General features: G+C 37.5%; 4 protein-coding genes across 10 annotated transcripts in view; 1 reads left to right on the forward strand and 3 right to left on the reverse strand.

The window, feature by feature from the left end:
• Nucleotides 1-1857, reverse strand: part of LOC125231426 — a 29288-nt gene extending 27431 nt beyond the window's left edge. For both annotated transcript variants that reach the window (XM_048136880.1, XM_048136879.1), the window contains exons 1-4: nucleotides 1519-1857; nucleotides 706-797; nucleotides 584-621; nucleotides 269-457 (exon numbers count right to left, since the gene is read on the reverse strand). In XM_048136880.1, coding sequence (XP_047992837.1) covers nucleotides 269-457; nucleotides 584-621; nucleotides 706-797; nucleotides 1519-1628 — 429 coding nt within the window. In that variant the 5' untranslated portion in view covers nucleotides 1629-1857. The remainder of the gene's footprint in view (nucleotides 1-268; nucleotides 458-583; nucleotides 622-705; nucleotides 798-1518) is intronic.
• Nucleotides 1858-2352: 495 nt separating this feature from the next.
• Nucleotides 2353-4076, reverse strand: LOC125231022 (transcriptional adapter 3). Its single transcript, XM_048136364.1, has one exon. The coding sequence runs from the start codon at nucleotides 3822-3824 to the stop codon at nucleotides 2421-2423; it is 1404 nt and encodes a 467-aa protein (XP_047992321.1). The 5' UTR covers nucleotides 3825-4076; the 3' UTR covers nucleotides 2353-2420.
• A 284-nt stretch (nucleotides 4077-4360) lies between these two features.
• On the forward strand, nucleotides 4361-23332 carry LOC125231270 (zinc finger protein 358-like). Of its 6 annotated transcripts, none has more exons than XM_048136694.1 (16): nucleotides 4380-4871; nucleotides 4991-5236; nucleotides 6841-6998; nucleotides 7505-7664; nucleotides 8700-8828; nucleotides 9337-9483; nucleotides 10441-10524; nucleotides 12525-12627; nucleotides 12946-13165; nucleotides 14383-14488; nucleotides 15564-15684; nucleotides 16526-16588; nucleotides 16775-16871; nucleotides 17581-17748; nucleotides 20554-20670; nucleotides 21846-23332. In XM_048136694.1, the coding sequence occupies exons 1-16, from the start codon at nucleotides 4592-4594 to the stop codon at nucleotides 21909-21911; spliced, it is 2265 nt and encodes a 754-aa protein (XP_047992651.1). In that variant the 5' UTR covers nucleotides 4380-4591; the 3' UTR covers nucleotides 21912-23332. The 6 variants fall into 6 exon arrangements, with proteins under 6 accessions (XP_047992654.1, XP_047992651.1, XP_047992650.1 ...); XM_048136693.1 differs by having other exon boundaries at nucleotides 16526-16551; nucleotides 16738-16871; XM_048136697.1 differs by lacking the exon at nucleotides 16775-16871 and having other exon boundaries at nucleotides 4361-4457; nucleotides 16526-16684; nucleotides 17580-17748.
• Nucleotides 23333-23405: 73 nt separating this feature from the next.
• On the reverse strand, nucleotides 23406-24809 carry LOC125231153 (twist-related protein-like). The gene has a single exon (XM_048136514.1). The coding sequence runs from the start codon at nucleotides 24649-24651 to the stop codon at nucleotides 23842-23844; it is 810 nt and encodes a 269-aa protein (XP_047992471.1). The 5' UTR covers nucleotides 24652-24809; the 3' UTR covers nucleotides 23406-23841.
• Between the last annotated feature and the right edge of the window lie 2640 nt (nucleotides 24810-27449).

Genomic DNA, 27449 nt, shown 5'->3' on the forward strand with positions numbered 1-27449 from the left:
GTGAATTTACATCTACAATGGTCATTTCTGCTTGCTGCGTGTGGAGCTGCCTAATCATAATTTATTATAAGTGTCTTTGAGACTGAGACACACAGACACACCCAAGACCACTGTGGAACATGATGACAATTGTAGATGAACACACATATAATTTTGTTCAAATGTGTGCTGTTGTCAGTAATTTGATTTACAATTTACTTAAAGTCCTGAATACCTGATTGGATATCAAGCACTTCCTGTTTGTGATAAAAAAAAATATAGATCTTACCTTGGAATGAAGAGAAAAGTTTGAAGCAATAGAATGTCTCATAATCTGATTGACTTCATTAGATTGGACGTCTAACTGTTTACTAAGACTGTCCAAGCTGAATGTGTGTGAGAGTCCCATGGGTATACTAGGGAGGTTCTCATCTGCACCGGTGGACCGGCCAGTCATCTCTCCCGGGAAGAAGCCAGTCTGAAATATGAGGAATTTTTTAATTGGCTGGCTACCCTTATGGTTTCATGCAGGTAAATCTACATTTAAAAATATATATATAATTTTAATCTTATAGTTCCCAAATATTGCAAAATAATAACTTACAGATTTGCTTATAGATCCAGCCTCTGACTCTCCGAAACCTAAAAATTAGAACAAAATAAATATGTCAGCCAATAGGCCATATGTTTTTTTCTTGTGCACACAAAAGTTCAGTGAAGATTTACCTTGTATTTGGTCTAAATCCAAAAGCCCTGATGAAGATTCACAGGCCCCGGATTCCATATTATTTTGCAAGGCTATTAAGTGATGGCCAAGGCTGTGTAATAGAAAAAAATATAGTTTAAATACAATATGCCTGCATCCAGCAAGTTCAATGGTGGTCCCCATGACCATTTTTATACAGCAGCTACCATGTAAAATTATTCTAGAATTATTTGTGTATAGAACATTAATTACTCACAAGACTACTTGTAAGGACTGTCCTTTGAACCATCATTCAACACACAGGTAAATAAAAAATGTTTAAATGTTGTGAATAAATGAAAAAAACTTTATTTCAAAAGTTTGAACATATTTATGTTCAAAACAAAAGTATTCACATAATAATGCTTACAACCTAACTAGGAAGGAGGTGGCTCAGCATCTGTGGCAGAAGGCTTTGGACCACAATAGCCCTATAAAACTTCAAGCAGTTGATGCAGCAGGTAATTCTACCATTGTCTGCCATATTCAACATAGCAGATAGAAATGTAAGGGAATAAGGTAGATTAGGTAGATCTTAAAGTAAATTATGATTCGATATCTCACAGTCGACTTGTACGACCCCTACGTAGGAACGTAGGAAAGGGGGTGTTGAAGTATTTTATTAACACGCTCTTTCAGTTCAGCAGAGTTGAAATTTTCTTGCATTACGCATCTTAACTATTGTCATCGTCAGTTAAGCAATCCAAAGGTAAAGAGCTACAGGTAAACTTTTTCACTCTAAATTAACTATACTTTAAATCATTAATTAGAATATTTATAAATATATGACTCACGGTTTCAGTTCCGTTGGAAACTTATAGATTTGTTTATTGAAAGATGCGTCTTCGGCTAGATGCATCAGTCTCTGTATTTTGTTTGGCGTTAGAGGATTAAGAGGATCCATATTGCGGAAGAACCAAAAGTAAAGAAACCAATTTATTAAAACAACACAAAAACATACGGTACGACATCCACCATAACAAATTTTTATTCGTTGCAATTCGAAATTTTAAATCCTATGTCAGACGTGACAGCATATGGCTATGACGATTCGTTTAACGCAAAATTAAAATGGGCTGATACGGGACAACCAAATCCCCGATTTGCTTGACTATGATAGCCTTATGTCTGTACTGTACTTCTGTTAAAGAGGCAATAAGTGAGAGCAAGAAAGAGACAAACCAGACCATCTGGTACGCTTGTCTGTCACAGTTTCCATTTGTAGCCGGCCTACCATGCTTCCAATTTTATCACTTATCCACGTGGATAAGACATCTGTCACTCTCACACTGACAAACTTGCTAAAGCGTGACAGACGTCTTATCCACGTGGATAAGTGATAAAATTAGAAGCATGATACGCCGGCAGGAGCCATTCATTTATTACGTCAGAGAAGGGAATTCTTATTTTTTTATATGGATCCCCACAAAATGAATCTAATCGAGATTAACATATATTCTTTTTTTTATCTAACATGCATTTTCTATTATTCATTCCTACAATATTTTTCTGTCCATCTTATAATACATAGTATCCCATATTATTTTTAATTATTACGAAAATATAATATGTAATATCATGCACAGCAGAATTAAGGAAAAATGATATTTGTCTATTAAAACAATCTATTTGCTTGACATACTTTATTAATATTAAGCTAAAATTAAAGATGATACTTAATGCTAGTTTTACTTAATTAGCTGGTATTGGGGCCTGTAAGGGGCAAAGAACTAATTTCTTTATTTAGCCTAATCTGTTCATTTATCGCACGCCATGCATCTTCCTTCTCTTTCTTTGTGATTGGCCGTTTCTTTTGTTTGGCTGCAACCATCTTCTTATAAATATCAATACACTCCATGTCCACTTGGTCCAATTGTTTCTTTAGGTTTAGACGGATCATCTCTTGTTTGCACAAACCTATAAGGTTCTTCAGATTACGACAGTTGTCTTTTCTCACAGCCGTCAGTTCAGTCTGGCATTTTTTTATCTCGGCAAGTATTTCATCATCGGCAGGATTGGTCAAAGGCGGCAAATCCTCTGGATCCAGAATGCCTTGCTCTACAAGCTCCTTTCTCAGACATTTCTCTAATGTCAGGGAGTTTTTGTAGTTGCTCTTAGCATTGGTAGTCTGCTTCACTTTGATGTCTGGAGCTTCATATGGAAGTACATTTTCCTCCATTAGAGCTGACACTAGCCGCTGAGTCAAAGGGCCAGTGATCATATTGTCATTCAACTTCTCAGACTTCTTGCGCAGCATAGATGCATCTGGAGATAACCCTGAAGATTTCTGTTTGTTTGGGTTAGATGCATTTTGGTCTTCACTCAAATGTTCATCGGCCCACACTTCTGAATAATGTCTGCCGAGAGGAGGGATTGGGGGTAAAGTTGTATTACTGCTTTGAGCTAGCAATGACTCCAGGAACTTGATGTCATCCAATGTTACAGGTGCACAATAGGGCTCGACAGAATTCCAAAACTTGTATGGAATATTGTTTTTCGGTAGTGCCAACTGGGACATTTCCAGTTTTACAGAGTTATCAGAGTTCATCAGATCATTTGAGTAATTATTATGTGATGTTCCAGATGATGCATTGTTAGGATTTGGGTAATTCTTAAATTTGGGCATTTTGGGCTGGTTGGATAATTTAGTGTAGTCTTTGGTCTTAACAAGCTTGTCATCTTGAAATTTCCTCTTGACAGGATACTGTAGTTGTTTGCCAGCAGCTTTACCCTTTTTCTCCCGTTTTGATTCATTTGTGTCAATACTTTCAATTTCTGATTGAAAATATCTCACCCGGAGTGCTGTGTTGCAGAGTAAAGATTCCAACTCTAGTTGCAATGCATCTAACTCATCCATCCCTATAGGTTCGTCAGCAGATCTGGCTGCAATAGCCGTATACCGCGGCAAATGCACAGGATTGTCTTGAATTCTGATGTAAGGAATCGGGCACGCTTCTACCTTGGTTTTGCCTAGAGACACAGAACCGGGCATTTTGGCTGGCTTGTTGTACGGTGGAATTCCTGGGCTAGATGGTTTGCCGTCGTGCCCTTTGCTCGCTAACCTTCCTTTGCTGTTGTGGTGCATCCTCTTTCCCAGCATCTTGATAAACAATCCAAATTTTCCCGCGTCTAATCGATGTACATAAACAAATATATAGGTGTTCACATTACTGGGCTTGTGTCATTATTACGACTTATAACAGTTACCCTTCAAAGATAGTGTTATTACACCGAAGCTATCAGTATCAAACACAGGAACTGTATGCGTTTATAGTACTGAAAACGATGTATACGCTTTTATATCACAAGATAATGAGAAAATGCCACGAAGAATACTACAAAATGGCGATTATTCTTTTTTTTTTATTGTGATAAGTGTTGCAAGCACTATGAATTTGTTTTCACTTTTGTAAAAAAAATGTACCACCTAACCAACTTTTTTAAACGTCTGGTATATTTTAAACGGTTGTAAAGTTTTTTATGAAGATTTATTTTAAAACAATTTTACTCTTCGTTTATTGTTTCAATACTCAAAATGTTTTGACAATAGTGATGTAGCATGACGTGAGACATTTGTAAAAAAACTTTGAAAGCTTAGTCTATGGTATACAGAGGCGATCCAGGCGATCTATTCATAGACACGTGCTGTCAAGATGTGTCATGTCCGCCGCACTTCGTTGCGTTGATTTGGATTTTCGTTCGTCTAATCTTCTATTAGTGTGAAGTTGTTCAGGTTAAAAAGTGTATATAAATAATCTGAATTTAGCACTTGGTGGTCGCCGAGGAATGATTAGATTATGTTTACAAAATAGTCTTGTAACTTTTAAGATTTAGGGTTTAAGAATAAATGCATGTAATTACCTCATAATGGGCGACCTATTGTTGAAATGTCCCTTATGTTGTAGCGAGGTATTTCATTCTAGAGAGATGTTAGTTCATCACTTGTCTAAAGTTTGGCTTAATTTGCGCTGTCCAGTATGCAATGATGAATGTTCCTCAATATCACATATGCTAGATCATTTAAATCAAAGTAATTGTGTACCAAAGCCTAAGAAGACTGAGGTGGTGACCTCAGGCCCTATAGTTTCGGCGGCAATTCATAATATTGCTGAAGGGACTCCAACTCTAGCACATCACAATGTAACAGGTCTGTTAATTCCAATTTGAATAACTTAAATTCAACTTTAGGTATTATGATAATTATTTTATAGTAGCCACAATACAACCTGGCATTCTTATAAAACTTACTAAATTTGAACATTACAGAAAATCAAGCAGATCAGATGTTAAACCAATCCCAAGATGTGTCAGATATAAATAGAATGTACGTAGAACTACTGAATAAGCAGCTCACCAAGCCCTGCCTCCAGACGCAGGAACTGAAGCTGGTGAAGGAGGATGGTGAGAGCCGGTATGTCATAGTCACGCAGGAAGATACCATGTTGAATTCTGGAAGCACGGTGTTCACTAAGCAGAATAGTGATGGCACTATTTCATTGACTACAGTTAAAGGTAATTGCTACATTGTGAATAGCTGTGTTTTTCAACCGTTTTCATGACACAGCCCCTTTAGTAATTAAATAAATTTGTTTCTAGCCAGTGACCCTCTTAGTATGTATTGATTTATGGTCGGTAAAGGCTTTGTGGCTGACAGGTTTTGCTGCACACAAAAATAACACTGATGTGTCCCTTGTTATATTTCTATTAGTTTAAATAGACACTAGAAATAAAAATTTCCGTGAACAACTGGGAGTAAATGATGGAATATCAGTTTTGTTACTTAATTGGCACATTGGGACTATTTTTTAAACTTTATTGACCTTTGGACACAATAGGCTATTTGAGCCTTGTTTAAAGTTTCTTATATTATTACTTACCTACTGTCCAATTAACCGAAAAAAAGGATCACTATATTTTATTGTGACTTAAAAACTGCAAAAAATAATTTTAAAGAACACTTTTACGTAATCGGGCAAAAACAAGATCAGCCATGTCATTTATAGAGTTTCTGTGAATGAAGTTATTGAGTGCGAAAACAACACTTTCAGTGATTGATTTGACATTAATTTAATTCTATGACGTCACTACACGGCCGACGGCGTTTTCGGTGGTCAAAATTAAAAAAAAAATTGCTAGCAATTTTAAATTAAAAATACTTAGTCATTGTACACATTTAATACCCAAAATCATTAAATATTGGTTTCTTATGTCAAATATAACAGAAGACAATCATTTCTTGTTCCAAATTAGATATGAGTCTAATAGCCTATATATTTATTTATATAAGTATAAAAATGGAAAAGATATTGAAAGGAGAGTGAATGCTGGGAATAGAGTGAATGGAGCACTAAACGCTTTTATGGGCAGCCAGAAAGTGTCGCAAAAAGCACGTCTGGCAGTGCATAGAGGAGTTTTGGTGCCTACACTTATGTATGGTAGTGAAAGTTGGGTGTGGGAGAAAAGACTTCAAAGTCAAGTGAATGCCGTGGAAATGAGAGCGTTAAGAAGCATGGCTGGTGTAAAGTTGAGTGATAGGATCAGAAATAGCGTGATAAGAGAGAAGTGTGGAGTGGATGTAGATGTGGTGACAAAGATTGAGATGGGTATGTTAAGGTGGTTTGGGCATGTAGAGAGGATGGATGAGAGGAGATTAACGAAGAAAGTATATGAAAAAGGAGTGGAAGGGTCAGTTGGTAGTGGAAGACCTAGGCGAACTTTTCTTGATCAAATCGGGGAAATATTGCAAAAAGGCCAGGTCAGAAGTACTCGAAACCGACGAGCGTGTATGAGAAACGTTATGAAAGTGTGTGAAGCGAAAGTGGTTTGTCAGGATCGTAGTAAATGGAAATCCGTGATCTCTGCCTACCCCTCTGGGAAACAGGCGTGATTGTATGTATGTATGTATGTATGTATGTAAGTATAAAAATAATCCTCAAGATAACAAAGGTGTCCTAAATATTAAATGCTTGAAGGAATCTTGTAGTTTCAATCACAAAAATTCACAAGATTTATAAGAATATAAAAATAAAATATGTTCATAGTCATTATTGGTTTGACACAAACATTTAATCTTAATGAAGAGTACAAAATGCACTCAACCACATATCTATTTGCAGACATGAAGTTAGAGGCAGCCGACCCTGACCCACTCATGCCTGAGAATGAACCAGAGGAGTCCCAGGAAATCTACAGCTGCAACACATGTGGGGTGTCCTTCTCCTCCGTCATAGAGCACATACAGAACTATCACAATGATCAGGAAGTTGTTGTTGAGGTGAATATGAGAAACTTTTAAAGGGTTTTGTTTATGCATCTTTTTCTGGGCAACAGGAGACTTGTATCATCTTTCTACAAATCTTTCAACCAGTTATTTCGATGGTTTACAAACCAAAACCAGGCTGTTTTTAAATCAATCATGTATTACAATTATGAAGCTAGTTAGGTCCCTACTGATGACCTTTGAACAAGATGGCTGTAAAGGCTAAAAAGAGGGGGTTCATTGTACTAGAGTTGCCTGTCCAAGAATTCATCTTGCTTTAATTAGCGAGCGAGGAGTAGCCATGACGGAAAAAAAGACAGCACTGTAAAGACTTTGAAAAAGATTACCTACTGAAGTAAACACTTTTATCCCTAGACTAAATATCAAAAATATATCTGACTTTAAGGAAATAAAGGCTTATTACATCAACCTAAAGTTGGATCTGATTTCCTTCCTTACATTACAGCCTTAATACTTTGGGAAATAAACAAACATAAAATACATAATCTAAATGATTCCAGGAGTCGCTAGATAGCTGCCAGTTACCTATGGAATATGAGCAAATGAATGGTGAGGATGTAACAACCGGGGAGCTGCAACAGTCTCGGCGCGTCATCACGGACACCGGAGATATTGTGGAAGCACCTGTCCTGCTCAATGCTACTTTAGATGATAGTCATTGTAAGTTTAACTTTAACGAAATTTCTGTGGCACCTCACCAATTGTGCTAAATTCATGATACTGCTCCGAATTTTATATAAAACGTGAATTGTAACTATAAAACTCCCGTGACCCTCAAGCTTATTTTTAAAAATAAGTATTTGAAGCGTTACTCATGTTTTAATGCGCGCCGCGCGTTTTCGACGAGTGAAGGCAGGGTCGTTACTCTTTGAAAAAGATCCTCGGAAATGGATCGAAACATGTCGAGTAATGCTTCAGATATTTTAAAAACTTGGATAGCCATATTTGAACTCAAAGAGGCAAAGGCTCTGTTTCATTGGGGGGCCCACATTGGGGGATTTTTTTGCATTGGCCAATAAGACCTCTGTGTGGAAGATTTCAGTAACACATGTTGTTATGATTCCCTGTCCATAGTGTCCATGCCTTATATTGATTGAGTTACCAATGAAACCTACCTTTTTTTTACTTGAAAACATATTTAAATGACTTACTTACTTCACTGGCTCAGCGACCCAAAAAGGATATTGGCCTCCGACACAAGAGATCGCCACTCTGCCCTATCCTGCGCTGCGCCACTTTACGCCAGTTGGATACACCGAGTGCGGACAGGTCGTTCAGGGCTTCCTCGTACCAGCGATATCTGGGACGCCCACGCGGACGTTTTCCACCCGGGTGTCCCACATATGCTCTTCTCACACCACGATCCTCTCCCATCCTTTCCAGGAGGCCGAGCCAGCGGAGTCGTGTGCCTTTGATCTCGCCAATTATATTAGTCACTGCCATTAGCTCTTCCAGCTCTCTATTTTTCCAGATAAACCCAGACATTTTGACATTATAGATAAATCCAATGCGTCATAAAACTTAAATTTTAAAAGCAGTAAATAAGAACATTAAAAAGACATTACAAACAATAAAAGTATTACAATTGATTTGCGCGATGACGTAAAAGCGTGGCTCCGTTGCGTCGTTTGCCTCGGTGTAGGTTTAAGTCCTTTAAGTATAGACATTAGTTTCATTGTTATTTTATCATTACAGTATCAATGGAACCTTTAACCACGGATTTGTTAGTAGAGAGGAAGTCGAAGCCTCCGCGGCCCGTCGCGATGGTTGAGAAAAAAATGGTGCAAGTTGACAGCGTTGTCACTAATTTGAAGCAAAAGGAAGGTATGGCTTACAAAGATTTTTATTTTATTAGTGAAATAACAGCATAACAGTAAAATTAGGGCAACTGTAAAACATACGAAGAAACTATATCATCTATGGAGACATTAGAGAATCTATTGATGGCATTTGAAATTAAAAACAACACTAGGTAAACAAGTAGCTATTAGACTTAAAATTACAGTATGCCACTTTCAAAATCCCTCAATGAAATGAATGAAAAATCCGTTTAATTATATAACCTGCTCATAAAATTTCACGAGATTTCACGCGCTCATCTATACGATTTCTAGTAAGTATGTAGTCGCGCGCAAAAACGCAAGTGTTCAGTATGACGTTGATGCATCAAGACAGGCCGTTTGTTTACAGAGGCCTATAGTGAAATACAAAACTTCTTTATCACTGGCAGGTAACGAAATTCATTAGACACACGCTCGGACCCTCAGTAATAGAGGCGCCCTCTATGCAGAATCTTTCGTAATATCCCCCATTGATGTTATTTAAATTTCAGATATTAAAAAAGGTCCCTACCACAAGGTTATAGTGAAAGAAATGCAAATGCTGGAAGGAGGCAAAAAAGTGAAAGTGTACAACTGTATGACTTGTAACATCTACGTCACTTCGCTGGACGAGTTCAAGTCACAACCGTGTAAACCTCGTGAGTAAACAACTAAACATATTAATTAAATGCAGGCTCCAAAGCAAGCGTAGTTACAGATAATTAGACATGCCTTTGTCTACCTACTACTACGCAATTAATGTTTGTATGGACCGCGAACCATCTTAAGGCACACAAGCCCCACCTAAAGTGATTAAGTGATGAGCAGGGCCCGTAACTTTCATGCCGATGACATAAATTTGACGTCACGCTGCATATAGTATGATTCAAGAGTTTTATTTAATAATTAATCATTATTCATCAATCATTTTAATCATGACTTCAAAACTAATATATTCATTCGTGAAACAATTAATACTTACTTGATACGTGAAAAGTAAATTAAATTATTTGTTTATTTTTTACATTCATTTTATTAATTATGTTTGTTACTATATTTCAATAAATTATTAAAACAAAACAAATTGTTTCCTTTTCGTTTCACGTATCAAGTAGATATTAATTATTCCACGTATGAATAGCTTACTTTTGAAGTCATTTGTACATGATAAAAGTTGATTAATTATTACAATAAAACTATTTGAATCATCCTATAAGCAGCGTGACGTCAAATTGATGTCATCGGCATGAAAGTTACGGGCCCTATCGGCGATAAAAATGAACAAAAGACAGTCGCTTCTCTCTCCCGTGTAATAAAAGAGAGAGCGTGTGATTTATACTTCATCGCTCGGCGACGAACTATAACTCGCTCGCGTCGCGCTATCATCGCGTCTCTTTTATTTACACTGGAGAGATTATCTTTTGTTCGTCTCTGTGGCTGATAGCTCATCGCTTATTTGGTGGGACCAGTGCCTATGATAGCTAAGATAAGCATTGCCAAGACTAAACTAGCATTCAACTATTTAGATAGCCATTTTCTCACAGGCCAAACATACTTGTTTTTCAAATGTGTAGTGAAAATCGGTCACAAGTTAATAGTACTGTTGTTTATTTCAGAAAAATTCCAATGCCCACACTGCTCAGTTGCATATGAAAATTCTAAGTCATTAAGTGCTCATATGAAAATCCACAAAGCTCATGGTATGATTTACTCCTATATTTATTATTTACATCATGCTTATATCTTTCATTCATTTTATATTTGGTTTTTTTTTTGTTATTAATTTCATGTTTCAATGTCATTTTCTGTTCAGTTAAAAGTGTTAAAACCATTTATTTCATGCCTTTTGGACATTATTCCCTGTATCCTCCATTTTAATTTAGAATATTGTTTGTTAACCAGAAGACATAGGAATCTGTTAAAAAAACATTTATCAGTTTAAATCCATGAGTCAGGTTGCATTTTTACCCAAAAATTCATCCATCTCAGGGTCAAACTGTTTACTAATTTTCAAATAGTATCAGAAACGTCTGCTTATAACGCTATACAACGTGTTTCCGGTAACACTCAAAACCTCAGACACCCCAACTGATTTTTATTTTTTTAAACTCATCTAGAGTATTCATCTTTTAATCTGATGCTTACTTTTTTTTAATTGAAATTTTAATTTTCTGTACAGCTTTACTTGACTTTTAGCTCTACACTCAATAAAATAATTGCTAACTTCCACCATAAACCATAAAACTATTTGTGTACGTTACTGCAACGACATAAGGTTTACCAATAGACAGCTAAGATGTCACTGTAAAACACTTTAAATCTTTGTCACAGTAAACTTCAAATTGGACAGGTAATCGCAGTAAGCAAATTTAAACCCAATATTCAAAATGACAAGGTTGTAATTAGGTACGAGTTCAATTTGTTATGACTTATGATAAACATTAAGATTAAACTGACAAACAACGTCAAACTCGTAGCGGAAAAAATAATCGTCCAAGTAACCAGCCAGTATTAATACCCCTAAATACTGAAAAAGGTAAACAACCTCTAGCAATGCAATATACACAATGTTGTCTTACGAGTGCAATAGAATAGGCACGTAAAAAATAACTAATAATACAAATTTAAATAAAAATATTACCCCCATCAAGATAATTATAGCTCAATGGATTCTACTCTCGATTCTGAACAAACTGTTAGTGTTAAGTGAAACACGGTGTATATTAAGCTTAGAGTAAATTCAAAAGTGGAAAATGTTCTTGGGTTGGCCATTTCTTTCAAAGTTGTCCACCCCACTTTTATTCGGATTCGGGAATTTTTATGTGGTTTCCACTCAGAATCGCGAGCTCTTTCAATCCTAATAGGAGAAAAAAAATGTCCCATTCCGTTACCATTTTTTCATACATTTTGTGTGGCGGTACCGGAATGGAACGTTAGAAAAATGTATGGAAATCTTGGGACATTTTTTTCTCCTATCAGAATCGAAAGACCTCGTGATTCTGAGTATGAATCGCGTAAAAAATACCCATGAGTCTATAACTCTGTATCACTATTGCAGTGCTCTGCCAATGGAGCCACCAAGACCTCGTCCAAAATCAGCGAATTGTTCCACCATATCACGCATGTGTCACCCAAGGAAGTTATTTTTCCACATACATTTGTTCTAACCTTGACAAACACAAATTATTTACTAACAATAACCTTATGTCACTACTTTGAAAAAATCTAGTATCTCACACTGCTACGATAGAATTATTATAGTACAAGTACAAAAGACTCACTGCTTTGTTGTTGAAAAAATGCCGAGTTTCATAATTCTTACCTATTTACGCTACGCACGCTAGTAACCGACATTGAGTTTTATTGTTCCGCGGCCACCGGCATGTACAGTCAACCAATTGGAATCCTAGACCACTTTATAACCACGTCAAGAGATTTCTTACAATCTGATTTATAACGTCACTATGACATAGTCCTACAGTGGCCTGTACTTGCAGCTGTACTTTAGCCTAGCTAGGCTAAAGAAGAACTGGTACTCAAAGTTAAAAAACAGTAACTCTATAACAAAGCAAACATAGTTACAAGATTTATCTTTTCATTGACAGAAGAAGATACGAGTTTTTTTTTCAAGATCAGTGACAATTTATAATCTTGGTGTTTTAGTCGATAAGGGTCTACACGATGATTTTGTTTGTTTCAGAAGAGACGGACTCGACAGGGCCGTTCAAATGTGATATTTGTTCAACCATATTTCCCAGTAACAAATCGTTAAAGCTGCACAAACGGATGCACGATCCAGTCAAGTACGTATTCTAATGCCATTTATAATTGTAACCTTAATATTTCGCTTCATATAAGCCAGGCAAAATATTATATAATTCTGACATAAGGCAGAGAAAATCTAGTTGCAAATCGAAATCTGACGAGCCATTGACAATCATTTGTCTATCAGTCACTTAACGTTTCTGCTGGCCAGAAAAAGACAAATTTTCATCAGAGGTTGCGTTACGTTTTCTAAATAATAGGATTACGAATAAGAAAATAGCATAAATGAGGTGACCTTTAAGTGAACACAATCCGCAATGTTTCTATTAGACTATAATATCAATTTCTTTCCACAGAGCACGACCAATAGAACTACCCGTAGAATCCGAAGGCACAGAGACCAGCAACAACAAGTACATCTGCTCGATATGCGACAAGCTAATCCCTATCGACTACCGCGCGGTTCACAACAACTCGCACAACACGGACAATAAGTACAACTGTGATATATGCAACCGCAAGTTCCACTCTAGTGAATATCTCGAGATGCATATGAGCGTGCACAACTTAGATAAGGTACGACATATACCTCTCTCTCTTGAATTCCCTCCACTAACGTAGAACGTCATAAGCGGCCGTTTTACGGGTTTCGTGGCACAGGCTGCTCCATTTAGGGAGAGTTATTGATATAGGGCGAGCAAATGCTGGAACAATATTCCTCCACCGATTCAGTTTTGCTTTTGTAATTTTAATGGTTTTTCTTTTAATTGAATCAACATGCTAATGTTTTTAAATCTTTATATATGACGAACTAATCCCTATCGACTACCACGCGGTTCACAAGACTTCGCACAACACGGACAATAAGTACAACTGTGATGTATGCAACCGCAAGTTCCACTCCAGTGAATATCTGGATATGCATATGAGCGTGCACAATTTAGATAAAGTATTATAATATATATGAAATATATCACAAGCTACGACGAATATACACTGTAACCAAGAAAGTGTAAGCATCCGTTTCCGGGTTCTCAAAGTTCCGCTGTTGCGGTGCGTGCATTTCAATACAGTTTCTTTATTTCAAAGTGGGCAACTCCGACTCGCTTTATCCGTGTTTTTTAGACATTTTGTCTGTTTAAGAGAGTGATAGAAGTCGAACTTCAGAAATCGGAACAAATCAGAACCATTTTCCAAGCAGTTTATATCGTAAAATATCCCGTGAACGAACATCTGCTGATGAATGAATCATTGGAATTCTTCCTTCTACAAGCATATTAGTCATTATGTTAAAATAAGGATTAAAATTAGGGATGTACCGAGTAGTGATTTGGCCGACTAGGCCGACTACCGACTAGTCGGCGCCTGGATGCCCGATTAGTCGGCCGACTTGTCGGCTAGTCGGCCATAACATAATTTTCGACTAAATTCACTAGAATGTTTGAATGACATTTTTGGTTCTTTCGCGCTTTTAATGTTTTTTTCAGGGTCAAAGGTTTATGAGAATATTTATACTCATTTTCCATGTTTTAGCGTTTTATAAATAGTGATCCTGCCTATGAAACCGATAGTCTTAGGTAGGACATTTATTTCTGTTATAATTACAGATATTTGTTCTTTTGACAAACAAAGGCATAACGAATACGTACATAATATAACCATAAATCATCCGTTAATTTATTTTTGTACTGTTTTCCTATTTGCCGACTAATCGGCCTTTTTTGCCGACTAGTCGCCGACTAATCGCCGACTACTAGTCGGTACATCCCTAATTAAAATGGTATCTGTTTCAGGCGCCAGTGAACAAGCAAGACAAGTCCCTTCCGTACAACTGCTCGTACTGTACGCGGCAGTTCGCGCGCCCGCACGAGAAGGTCAAGCATGAGAGAATACACACTGGTATGTATTGACTATTGAGTTATACAGTCGAGTTCATAAATATGTCTACATTTTTTCACCTTATTGCATAGAGTTAAGGCACAGTATAATAAAGAGTACTATCGTACAGTATGGCCACTCCCGCTCCCCGCTAAAAGTGCCGCCCACCCCCTCTCGGTTACCTCACAGTTACCGCCTGTCAAAAATGCGAACAGTCGACCTGTCATATCTCACTCATACAAGCGTAGTACGCGTTCACCTACACGAGCTTAGACTGTTTGCTAGGAACGCGCCTCTTTCATATATCGCCAGAGTCCGAGGTGTGGTTAAGGTGAAGAAATATACACATATTTATGAACTCGACTGTACACATAGCGTTAAATTTATTTAGTATCATATTAAACATGTAAAATCGGGTAACACACGTAAAGTTGTTGAAGATAGCTCGACATGTTTCGCTCCGTAACGAGGAGCACGTGCGATACCATCAGTCGCAGTCTGCGTCGGGATACCATCGGCATCGCGCGTGCTCAATAAAAATGCTCGTCGTTACGGAGCGAAACATGTCGAGCGATCTTCGACAATTTTACGTGAGGTACCCGATTTTACAAGTTTAATATGTCAGTGTCTCACGGTAGTTTTATTATTAAAATTGATTTAATATCTATGGAAAATAGGGTTCCCATTTTTAACCCCTGACGCAAAAACGATGGGGTGTTATAGTTTGACGTGTCTATCTGTCTGTCTGTTTGTGTGTGTGTGTCTGTCTGTGGCATCGTAGCTCCCGAACGGATTTTCAAAAAAATTTTTTTATAGGTTTTTACATTTTTTTTGTGGCATCATCGTGGTAACATTCAGGCCCAGTCTCATACTGTTTGATAGTCGACGTCAATAAATATGAAAGTATAAATGAAATAGTTTCGTTAAGTGGACTACTATAATATTTTCTATTGGGTTATATTATAACATCCGTCCTACACAAATAATGTGTCCATTTTAGAGCTTAGTTTAGAAAGAAGAGACATATCCTTCTGTTCTTTACAGTTTCAGTTATATCGAATATACAAATATAATGTAAGTTTTTTTATGTCATAAGGCGAAAAACCACACTCGTGCGAAATCTGCGGCAAATCGTTCCGCGTGTCGTATTGTCTGACGCTACACATGCGCACACACACCGGCGCGCGGCCCTACGCCTGCCCACATTGCAACAAGAGGTTAGTACAGTTTTTATATCATTCAAAATCCAATATGTGTAATGGGGAATATGCACGTAACTCCAAAATGGCCAAATTTTTTTTATTTGTAATCTTTATTGCTAAAATACATACTTATACAAAATACTTTTTAAATTGTCGCAGTTTAATAGTGAAATTAAATTTTTAAAAAGTAGATTTTTTAAATTCCTGCACAAATTCTCAAAACGCAAAGTGACGTCATTATACAGTTGACGTTTGTAAGTGACCACTCGTGTGTACGGTGCTGCCGTGTGACGTCAGATTACGCTCGATCGAGCGTGCCAAAATGGCCGCGTTTAAATTACCTTTTCAGTACAGATGTCGTTTTTTTTACGCACTAGTGCGAGAAGTGGTTCATTAGGTCGAAACTTCGGAGGCTCATCTGTACTGAAAAACGTCGTACGATACACGTGCGAAAAGGAAATTCGTAACTCGTGTCGATTTAAAACACTCCCTTCGGTCGTGTTTTAATTTATCGCCACTCGTTTCGAACTTCCTTTTTTACGCACTTGTATCGTAATGTACTATTATATGATAATGGTTTTAATTATTTTTTCTAGTTTTTTACTTTATATTTTGAATGTGTTGTTGTTACATTTATTTTTAGTAATATAATAAATAGTAGAATCGTATAATAAAAACAAGAAAAATCATGCATATTCCCTATAGAGTACGGATTTTATATCTTTCAAAATGAAATAAATGTGGGTTTTTGTAACTTACATATAATTTTGCGAAAATTCATTATGGTCTTTTCAGCTTTGGTTATTGTAATAAGCGTGGGTGTGTGTAAAATTTTATTCTCTATGTTTGTACCCAGGTTTAAAGCGCACAGCGTATACAACCATCATCTATTAACGCATTCCGAAGTGCGCGCGTACAAATGCCCATACTGCCCGAAGGCGTTTAAAACGAGCGTCCAACTGGCGGGGCACAAGAACTCACATACGAAACCATTCTCCTGCCAACATTGTAACAGGTAACTTACTTAATTAGTTAACAATATTAACATAGTGACCGTATATATGTATAATCATCTACTAACGCATTCCGAAGTGCGCGCGTACAAATGTCCGTACTGCCCGAAGGCGTTCAAGACGAGCGTGCAACTAGCGGGGCATAAGAACTCAAATACGAAACCATTCTCCTGCCAACATTGTAACAGGGTGGCTAGCCGAATGGCACAATCGCTCACGAAACGCTCACGAAACGAAGCGCTAGTAGATATCTATCTCTATCGCGCTTGCGTATTGGCGCGACAGAGCCAGCGGCGTATCGCTTTCGTTTGGCGTCGGAGAAATGCCATTCGGCTACGGGGCCAGGTAACTTACTTAATTATAAACATAGTAAGCGTTTATTATCTACTAACGCATTCCGAACTTTTGACTCCCGGCCCGAAATTAAGTTTTTGTTTTTTGTCTTTTTAGGGTTCCGTACCAAAAAGGTACAACAGGAACCCTTATGGTGCGACTCTGTCCGTCTGTCTGTCCGTCTGTCACTGTATACTGTATCTAAAGACGTGATATATTAAAATAGAACCGAGCGAAGCTCGGTCGCCCAGATATTGGATTTAATATGAATAATCTGATGTAGATCAAGATACACTTTTGGATGCAACGCCGCCGGTTGAAGGTTTTGCCTTATGACTGTTTCCTCTGTATTTTTCTCTCAAATGTGATGAAAAACATTGTGTGTAACTCAGGAGGTAAGGACATTAAAGACTTGTGTCTATTATTTACTCCTGCCTGAATGACAAGCGTCTTCAATGACCCCCTTACCTCCCTTGTTGCACAATGTACTATTGCCGAACTTGTATAGCTCATGTAATGAACTCTCTCTATGTCAACGAGAATCAATATAACTTTTTGTTACAGGCCTTTCGCATCACTATACGCGGTACGAGCTCACACAGAAACGCACGCGCGGCAGAACAACTTAAAGTTCGCATGCACATTATGTGGGGCGAGCTACGCGCGAACATTCGCGCTCAAGGACCACATCAAACAAGTTCATAATAAGGAGTTAGACGCTGTCAATAAAACGGTAAGATTATTTATTACCCAATGTAACGTATATAAAAGCAGAATAAATTCAAGTTAACGTGCACTTATGTGGGGCGAGCTACGTGCGAACATTCGCGCTCAAGGACCACATTAAACAATTTCATAATAAGGAGTTAGACGCTGTCAATAAAACGGTAAGATTATTTATTACCCATGTAACGTATATAAAAGCAGAATAAATTCAAGTTAACAAACACTTAAGTGGGGCGAGCTACGCGCGAAAATTCGCGCTCAAGGACCACATCAAACAAGTTCATAATAAGGAGTTAGACGCTGTCAATAAAACGGTAAGATTATTTATTACCTATGTAACGTATATAAAAGCAGAATAAATTCAAGTTAACAAACACTTATGTGGGGCGAGCTACGCGCGAACATTCGCGCTCAAGGACCACATCAAACAAGTTCATAATAAGGAGTTAGACGCTGTCAATAAAACGGTATGATTATTTATTACCCATGTAACGTATATAAAAGCAGAATAAATTCAAGTTAACAAGCACTTATGTGGGGCGAGCTACGCGCGAACATTCGCGCTCAAGGACCACATCAAAAAAGTTCATAATAAGGAGTTAGACGCTGTCAATAAAACGGTAAGATTATTATGTACCTAACGTTCAAGACAGAAGTAGTGCGAAAAGGGTTTCCTTCGCAAACGTTCGTTTTTGTCATGCTAGTTCAGTCAATGTCAGTACATCTTGTACTGAGACTGACTGAAATAGCATGACACGTTCGTACGTTTCCGTAACAATTCGAAGGCAACTCTTTTCGCACTACACCTGTATAATATTAAACTCAAGTTAACTTGCACTTATGTGGGGCGAGCTACGCGCGAACATTCGCGCTCAAGGACCACATCAAATAAATTCATAATAGGGCATTTTCAGAATTTGGGACCCCCCAATTAGCTTAAGTTGTTAACAAGAATTAACTCACTGTCAGTTTTGTGACGACAATTAAGCATGAAACTTCAATAAAAATACTGTTTTTGTGTTAATTACATAAACTTTAAGCGATAATCTACATTCAGAATGTGAAAAAGTAAATTTTAAGACAGGTTTTATGCTTAATTGTCGTCACAAAACTGACAGTGAGTTAATTTTTGTTAACAACTTTTGCTAATTGGGGGGGACCCAAATTCTGAAAATGCCCAATAAGGAGTTGGACGTTGTCATTAAAACGGTAAGATTATTATTTAATGAATGTACAGGCAGAATAAACTCAAGTTCGCGGTTCACGTACTCGTTATGTGAGGCTAACTAATTAATTATAAGTCATTATCTTGTAAAAGTGGACTTCGGATGCTTAAATTACTGCAAAAGGCGTTGTAAGGTTGTAACACTAAAGTGGAGAGCGGCGCGCCCCATTCCCATATCTCGTTTAGAAGATACACATGTGCACTCACTTGTTTAGTGCGCTCAGTTACCCCAAATGGTGTTACCCTACTACAGTGCGACCTGGGGCCCGTTTCTCGAAAGGTACAGTACAACCCTTGTACTACAAGTGCGCGAAGTGTCAAATCGTATGGGTTGTCATGAAAACACACTTGTAATACAAGGCTTGTACCTTTTGAGAAACGGGCCACTGGCCTAAATTATTCTTCATCACACTCGCTCGTATACTGTGTTATTACATGCCTGCATACTGACACGTAATGAGCTATTTTACCGCCCTAGGGCGGTGTAGTGAATACCTGGGCGGGGTCTTCCACGACCTGCCAAAAATTACAAGATGACGGACGAATGTTCTAAATGTCAGCGTAGGTATTTCAATACATTTAGTTTAAAATTTGCTTATTACTTCGCGAGTGTGATGAAAAACATTGTGTATATCACAGCCCACGGGCGGCTGAAGGACTACAAACTCGAGTTATTAAAGCCCTCCTTCGGCATCGGGCTTCAAACTGCCTCTCGTTCGTAATCCTTCACTTTCGGCCCTTGTACTATTATTTTAATATGCAGCGTAAGATACAATATGCACGGCACCTTTAACTATACACTGTCGTAAACCGACATTTTCTCATCAATTGTCGTGAGATATTTGAACCGAGACATTTTTGGCATGCGTCATTGCACATGAAAATACATTGTTTTAAATATTATTCGCGTGCATTGACTTGTCACACAAATAGTTTATATTCTGGATTAACATGTTAGACATTTCATATTTTGAAGTAATTGTGTGGAAGTGTGGACGAATTTATGTGCGATCTAAATTGCAGGAACAAAGTAAAAGCATTTATTATACTGTATCTATACAATTGTTTTTGTTAGTGATGCTGTGTTTTTAAAACAATGCCCATTTTTATTTCACCCGCCGCGAGGCAATGTACTCAAGCGGCAAGCGTGCTATGTAGACGACGTGCCTCGGCCGAGGCATGAGCGCGTTTTGTTCGGCCGAGCAACCTGCCTCAGCCGAGCAAACGTTGGTCGCATGAGTGAAATGTCAAGACGACCCATTGTATAATGTAAATGGCCGCAGGGCCTGGATTTAATCAGCAATTACAAAACTCATTAACTGTTTGGTAAACGACCGTTAGTTGCCGTTATACGATTAAAAATTATAAACTAATAAGTTATAAACCATGTAAATTAACCTAAATCTAAATATAGTTCGTTTGTCCCTTTCCGACGTATTGGTGCGAATGTATCGCGAGGCGCGTGGACGCAAACAAGGGCCTCATTTTTAGATTTCATTATTTAACAATGCGTCACCTTCATCATTCTTTATCTTGATATGGATTCAGATTTTTTATGTTATAGAATAATTTTGTCCTTTGTTGAAGACGGTGGATCTCAAGGAGGAGGGCTGGATATTGTCGGAGGGTGACATACAAGGCATGGATGGAAGACAGGACGTAGACGATATGCAGGTGTCTCTAGACAAAAGTGTGCCAAATGAGGTAAGCTTTTCTAATAGAAATAACTACGTATTTCGAGGCTGGCTGCATTATTAATGAAGTTTTGTGTACGCCGTTGACTAGTGATATATTAGTTATGTTACAGTACGAGTGGTGTACTAGTATGTTAGGGATGGGTATTACGAAGATAAAGAAAATATAAATCAGATTTAAAATATAAGTATATGAGTATTTTTTAAATATTGCGCATTTTCTTGTGGGTATCGCTAATATAGTTAATTAAACGAAATAAATAAAAATTGGGAAGAATGGAAAAAACGGGGGAGGCCTTTGCCCAATCGACAGGCTCTCAGAAAAGTAGTAACCTCACACTCGAGGCATACCTACGTTTAGATCTCTTCTTTGAGAATCAGAATTGAGGGCCGATTTTTGAGTCTCACTTTCACTAAAATACCGGTTGAAAACGGTGAATTGCCTATTATTTTCAGTGACAATTTTCTGAATTCGAACGCCGTGAGACTCAAAAATCGGCCCCCAGAACTGAATCTTTCTCGAAGCAAGAATTTTTAAATTAATTTCATTCCAATATGGTTTCAAAAACCATACTATCCGTAACGTTTAATTTCATCATCATTTTGGAAAAGTATAGAGTGTACGTACATTTGATTAGAGCAAAATTTGGCAGGATCCAATTTTTATAAAACAATTGTAAATGTAAGTTTCTGTCCATTTTTGTTCGTTCTATCACATATTTAGTTCGAGTAATCTTGTCTTGTTCTATTATTATGACATAGTCGACCCCCCAGGGTTTGACGCGTATGAAGACTAGCCAATACATTCCTGCTGCGTTCATTACAAGCTTTATATAAATTTTCCGTGTACGCATGAAAATTGTAAGTATGTGTAAAGATATGTTAATAACTATTATGATGACATAGTGGACATAGAGCTGATCTGATGAAGTAGGCGTGCGTAATTTGGGGTTTTATTATTGTTTTATTTATTTATTATTTCGAGCTGGTTTGATGATGGAGACAAGAAGTAGCCGTACGTAATTTGGGGTTTTTTTTATTGTCTGGATGAGTGTTAGTTTTCTGTGGCAATATAGGAAAAAAAGCAACGATAATACCTTGTACAAAAAATGAAATTTTTACTAAAACTTATTTCTGTTGTATGTATATTTCGGTAATTTATAAACACACATGTTTTGTTTGCAGATAAATCAACTGGTAATAAATACAAACGAAGCAGAGTCTGTGATGATTTATGGGAGTCCTAAGTGAAATAATTAGTAATAAGATAATTAAAACTTTAAAAAAGGTTCGCTCTGACCGCATATGTATAATATTCGATGTTTTATATGTTTTCTAGGTACGCGGTTACCTAAGCAATAATCGTAATCACAAATTATTTTTATATAAAAATTTTGATGAGCTGTAAAATAAATCAAATTGTAAACATTTTACGCATATTTTTGTACAGTGTTTTTGTTTGGGAATGAACACATTTTAAGGGATTATTGTGTCTAATGAGGTAATTAAGAACAAAGGATTATCTGTGGTATTATCCTTCTGGTAATTTTAATGACCGCCGTGGGCTTTTGCGAGACCTCCTACAGTCATTCATTCACGAAGTCGCGCGCGTTAACTCGTAATTTCAAGTTATTTAAGGTCATGTTTGACTAAGCTGGGTGACATTTTGGATGACACGAATTTTATCTAATCGCTTTTGCTCACTGATTTGCGTGTCTTTGTCGTGGTTTTATTTTATTACTGGTGCTACTTGCGGGGAGGTATAAAAGTTTATGGTCTGATTTTAGCACAATTTGATTTTTATTTTATTTCTTCACATTCAAGTCATATGTAATACGCTTCTTTTATATTATTTTACTTATTGATTGTGATCGATAATATCTTGATATTTAGCAAAGGCTTTGTGAGTTGTATATAAAGAGCTAATAGCATAATAAAAGGTAAACAGAGTCAGGCCAAGCTAAGTTGACAGTGATTAAATTATGCGAGTGTTATTTTTAAATGTTTAACTTAAATTTAATTATGCTATGACTATTGCGTACCTAACACTTGCACAGCCGGATTATAAAAATCTCTACCAAATTAGCTTGATCCGATATAATCTATAGATAGTGCTCATCCTGAAATTACGCCAGGCGTATTTAAATAATTTGTCGAATTTGTTTCATAAAAAAAAATTAGAAAAGAATTCCAAACCCAAACAAAAAAAATAAAAATCGATTTGACATTGCAAAAACTATTATCGAAAGTATGTATAAGCTTTCACACTGACTTGTTTGATGTCACAAAGTTTATTACCCTCCCTAACTTGACAATTTCTTGACCCCCCTTCTAGTCTCTAAACGTGTGACGTGATTAATGGATGACCCCTGAAGTATTGGATCCTTATTGTCAATAAACTTTTTTCTTAAAAGCAAATATTCATAAATATTATTGGTTGGGCCGGATTGAATAATGAAATTAATAAAATACAAGTACATATTTTACTAATAGTAAGTATGTATGTAAAATCACTAATAGTAGGTATTAACTTGTATTTTATTATGCTTTTAAATACTACCTACAATGTAACTAAAGCAGTCTTACTATAAACATATAAGTATGTACCTAGTTATTATTGTAATTCACTGCAAAATTTACCAAAATGAATATAGTGTAAATAAATTGGTGAAATATAATTTTTGTTGTTTTATATTTGCAACCCATAAAAACCGTCTGGACTAGGATAGTAAAATAAAATAAATTGTTTTAATGCTTAAATTTTATTGGAATTTATAACACAATACATGTAGGTTCTAATGGTTCTTACCAATATTGTGCTTTAATTTTTGGTAATCAGCTTTTTAAACTATAATCACTTAATCCTACGAGATTAATATTATTTAATTTATTTTAACATGCCTTCGTGATTCTTTGGAGTTTCTAATAACTTTATATACAGCGTCAACAGCGTGTAAATATACACGTCTTTGGTATTTTTAAAAATACCTACATAACTATCACATTTTTGTAACAATGTATTATGTACAAAATCACTTGGACGAATGCCCTTTATGCCAGATGCAACATTGTGAAAAGTTCTATCTATCATTATAAATCATCACTTTAAAAATAATCAACAACTCTTAATACTATGGAATATATCAAGCGTCTTTTTCTTTGGTCGAACTCTAAATGAGAATCATGTCTGTCCGTTCCACTCTCCTTCCATCCTCCACACAGAGAAAGCATAGCTTAGTTTATCCTGCGCTAAGTACTTGCCGTGTTCACCGCCGGAATCTGTCGTCTCGCTCGGCGCGCACTCGTTATTAGACAAAATCTGGTATAGAAACTCGATATACTGCGTCGCTAGCTGAAGAGTCTGTATCTTAGACAACTTGTCACTCGGCAGCGACGGTATTATCTGCCGTAAGCTCGCGAAGGCCTCGTTGAGACTCTGCGTCCGCTGCCGTTCCCTCACGTTAGCCATCATGCGTTGAATCTGCATTTCCTGGAACGACTGCGCTTTTTTTCTCGACGATTTCGAGGAACGCCTCTTCGATCTCCGCTGCTCGTCACTTCCGTCGCTGCGCTCTTCAGTGGACGCTCTATATTCCCCGTTTTCATTCTGTTCGTAGAACGTCCGTACGGTGTCCTGCGAGTTGGAATCGTCGAAGTAGAATGTTTTCTGCCGCTGCCGGTCCTGGCCGTAGTCTGTCTCATACGGGTGGTATTGGGGCTGGTACTCTCGTTCATCACTGTCGAATATAACGTTGGACGGCCACTGTTGCTGCGTCGGCCTTTCGTTACCGTTGCTGAGATCCATGAGGTGTGTCGGGGAGGAGGGCGCGAAACCCTGCTCCGCGGATTGCCTTTTGATTTCCATAGGAGGGTAGCTATAGAAGTTCTCGTCGTCGGGATACTCGGAGTCTTTCTCCCGCTTTATAGGAACTGTCATGTAGTCACAGTGTTCGTAATTCATATTTCGCGGGTCGGTGTAATCGTGCAACATGGGTGCGCGGTGCAAGCGGGTGCAACTGACTGACTCCTGGGGCCGGGCGTCCCTTCATTGACAAGACACAAAAAATATCCATTTAACCGTTTCCATCGCGCCTCCCTCCACTCGCTCCGCCTCCCGGTCGGCGAGAGCGGGACAGCGCTAGCGGCCGTCGTGTTCGTCGTTTGTTTATCTTGTCCATCATCTTCGGAGCGTATTTACCGCGTATATAGAGGTATGTGTACGGTCGCCATTCTGATCGCATCGGTGATGGCGCATCCTGTATAGGGCACCCTGTTGTGAGGATTGGAATCATGTTTTTTGCTTTTGACTTTATACATGTAGGATGATGTAGGTAGTTTATTTTTTCTGCATTTTCAGACTAAATTGAATGAGATCGATGTATGGGTTGGTGACAGTGACAGGGTTTAGAATATTATTTTTTGATTTATACCCACCTAAAAGAGATTGAAAGTAGGTATATTCATTTTCATAGCTTAGAACTTGGTATAATAATTAATTATGTAGGTACTAGGTAAGTACCAATAAGTTGTAAACATAATTACTTCGTAGGATTGGATGGATACAATACAGGGAATCGATTTTTTTTTTAAATTTTGACAGTTTGATATCGACAGTAGGTAATGTAATGTAAGTAATATAGCTGATGAATATTGACACGTTGCTTCAGCTTGCATATATGATTTACTAAATAAAAGACATGTTCCTTTCCCGCTCAAAATCACCTACGTAAAATAACGATCACCAATTCACCACCCTCCGACCGCCGCCGTCATCCAAGCGAGTCTGCCTTCGGCGCCACCCAAGCTCCTTCCAATTTCAAATCATTTTACCCGACTTTTTCTCTCCACTATCATATATCGACCTCTGCGTTCGTAACAACTACACGCATCTGAGCTTCAAATGTATACCAGTCGCCATAACCTCTTGGGTTTCAATGTCCCAATTCTGCCATTGAGATTGAAGTTTTAAAGAGAAGTGAACAGAGTTGCTTTTATTCTGTTTCATTCCATTTAAACACAAAAAACATTCAACTCTAATCTCTAACACCATTGATTCAAAATCGATTGCGGACTTTCCTTGTACACTGGGTCGCAAGAGATTTTATGAATCGATTTTTTGCTTGTCTCGTCCTCGGCTCCTGAACTAAAAATACCCGTGACGTAACAGGACCACGGCGATGCTCCCACGCAGCCTGCTCTTTGTTACAACTCGTTATAAATATTTAATTTATTTATCTCACGCTCTTTAACACCGATGGCATCTGGGTAACGTTAAAATTAAAGTACCCTGCCGTGTACCTTTATGTTTTTTTTTAAATTATAAATTTTAATAAACATGAGATGAAAGAGTGTACTGTCCTAGATGCACAACGTATGTATGTACGAGTATGTATGTAGGAATTGCGCTAGTCAGCACCTATATAGGTACTTAATAACTTGCCTACCCACATGATACCTACCTGTGTAAGGTACCTCTACCATGAATATATACGTATCAGGGATGTAACGGAGTTCTGCTTCTGCTTCCGTTACTGCGGAACTTCCGTTTTGTTTTACACATCCGCTTCTGTTCCGGTTCTGTTATTTTTCAAACGGAAGTTATAACGGATGTCGGAACCTAGCGCGACGGTGGGACATGAGCGGCGTACATCAAAGACCAACAGGTCTATACCTGTCACTCGCTCATCTCTCCGCTTGCCACGTGCTGCGATACTAAACATTAATCGCTTCATTCCATTGCGCGCCAATATTTGTCCTGTCCACCTAGTTAGTAGCGAGTGAACAACTATTCAGTGGTGCAGGGCTTATCTACGATCCCCTTAGAAGCTCCCCTTAGATTTGTTTATTAAATACAGTTTACTTCTTTTACAATCACTCCATTTAATTTAAAAATTTAATTGTGTGCTAACAATTACACATATAATTTTTACTGGTTAGTTTTGGATTGTATTATACTACCTACGAGTAAGTTTTTTTTTCGTTTCTAAAACCTTTTACGGCATAATAAAGGTTTAAAAGGATTCTTATGTGATTTTTAGTGATTACCTAAACAACAAACAATCTTAAAGTTCAAGGTGATTTAAATTTTTGGATTGTAATGAATGATATACTTAAGATAAAATATCAGGTAACTTTTCTTTTCGTTTTTAAAACCTAAGTGGGCCTAAAGGCTGATTACAAACTGCTGATTACAGGCTGAACAGTAAACACCTAAAAGTTCTAGGTAATTTAATTAGTTTTGGTTTATGTTATACCTATGTGGTATTTTTTCATTTCGTTTTTAACATCTATAACTTCCGCTTCTGGTTCCGGTTCCGCTTCTGCTTCCGTTAAACTAAATTCAAAACTTCCGCTTCCGCTTCCGGTTCCGTTAAAACCACATCCGTTACATCCCTGATACGTATCTATGTGCCGATCGGATATAATGTATGCAGGTATTATACTGTACGAGTAGAATAGGAATGCAATTCCTCGTAACATATAAATACCTATACCTATTCCCTTCATCCCATCCCAATAATAATATATTTTCCCCTCACTAGCTCGGAAACACGTGCTTTGTCCTTTAATACCAGCGGGTAAAAACGCATTTTATCCACTAGTGGGTAAAATAATTTGACCTTGAATAAAGTCAAATTAACTGGTTTAAAATTGATAGAAGTAGGTGAATCTAGTAATGAAGATGATTTACCACCTGTGGAACTAGTGGAAGCAGTGATAAACGCATTTTTTTCGTTTTAGTTTCCTCGCTATAGTGAGGGGAAAAGTTTTGTGTTACACTCGGGTGCA

This window comes from Leguminivora glycinivorella, chromosome 11 (genome assembly GCF_023078275.1).
Source record: "Leguminivora glycinivorella isolate SPB_JAAS2020 chromosome 11, LegGlyc_1.1, whole genome shotgun sequence".
NCBI classification, from domain to species: domain Eukaryota; kingdom Metazoa; phylum Arthropoda; class Insecta; order Lepidoptera; family Tortricidae; genus Leguminivora; species Leguminivora glycinivorella.

Bases quoted from the DNA above. Each gene is read 5' to 3' on its own strand.
- LOC125231153 (XM_048136514.1), bottom strand. From the start codon at position 24,651: ATGTTGCACGATTACACCGACCCGCGAAATATGAATTACGAACACTGT.
- LOC125231022 (XM_048136364.1), bottom strand. From the start codon at position 3,824: ATGCTGGGAAAGAGGATGCACCACAACAGCAAAGGAAGGTTAGCGAGC.
- LOC125231270 (XM_048136692.1), top strand. From the start codon at position 4,592: ATGGGCGACCTATTGTTGAAATGTCCCTTATGTTGTAGCGAGGTATTT. The intron at 5,237-6,840 runs GTAATTGCTACA...ATCTATTTGCAG, and splicing joins TTCATTGACTACAGTTAAAG to ACATGAAGTTAGAGGCAGCC. The intron at 9,484-10,440 runs GTGAGTAAACAA...TGTTTATTTCAG, and splicing joins GTCACAACCGTGTAAACCTC to AAAAATTCCAATGCCCACAC.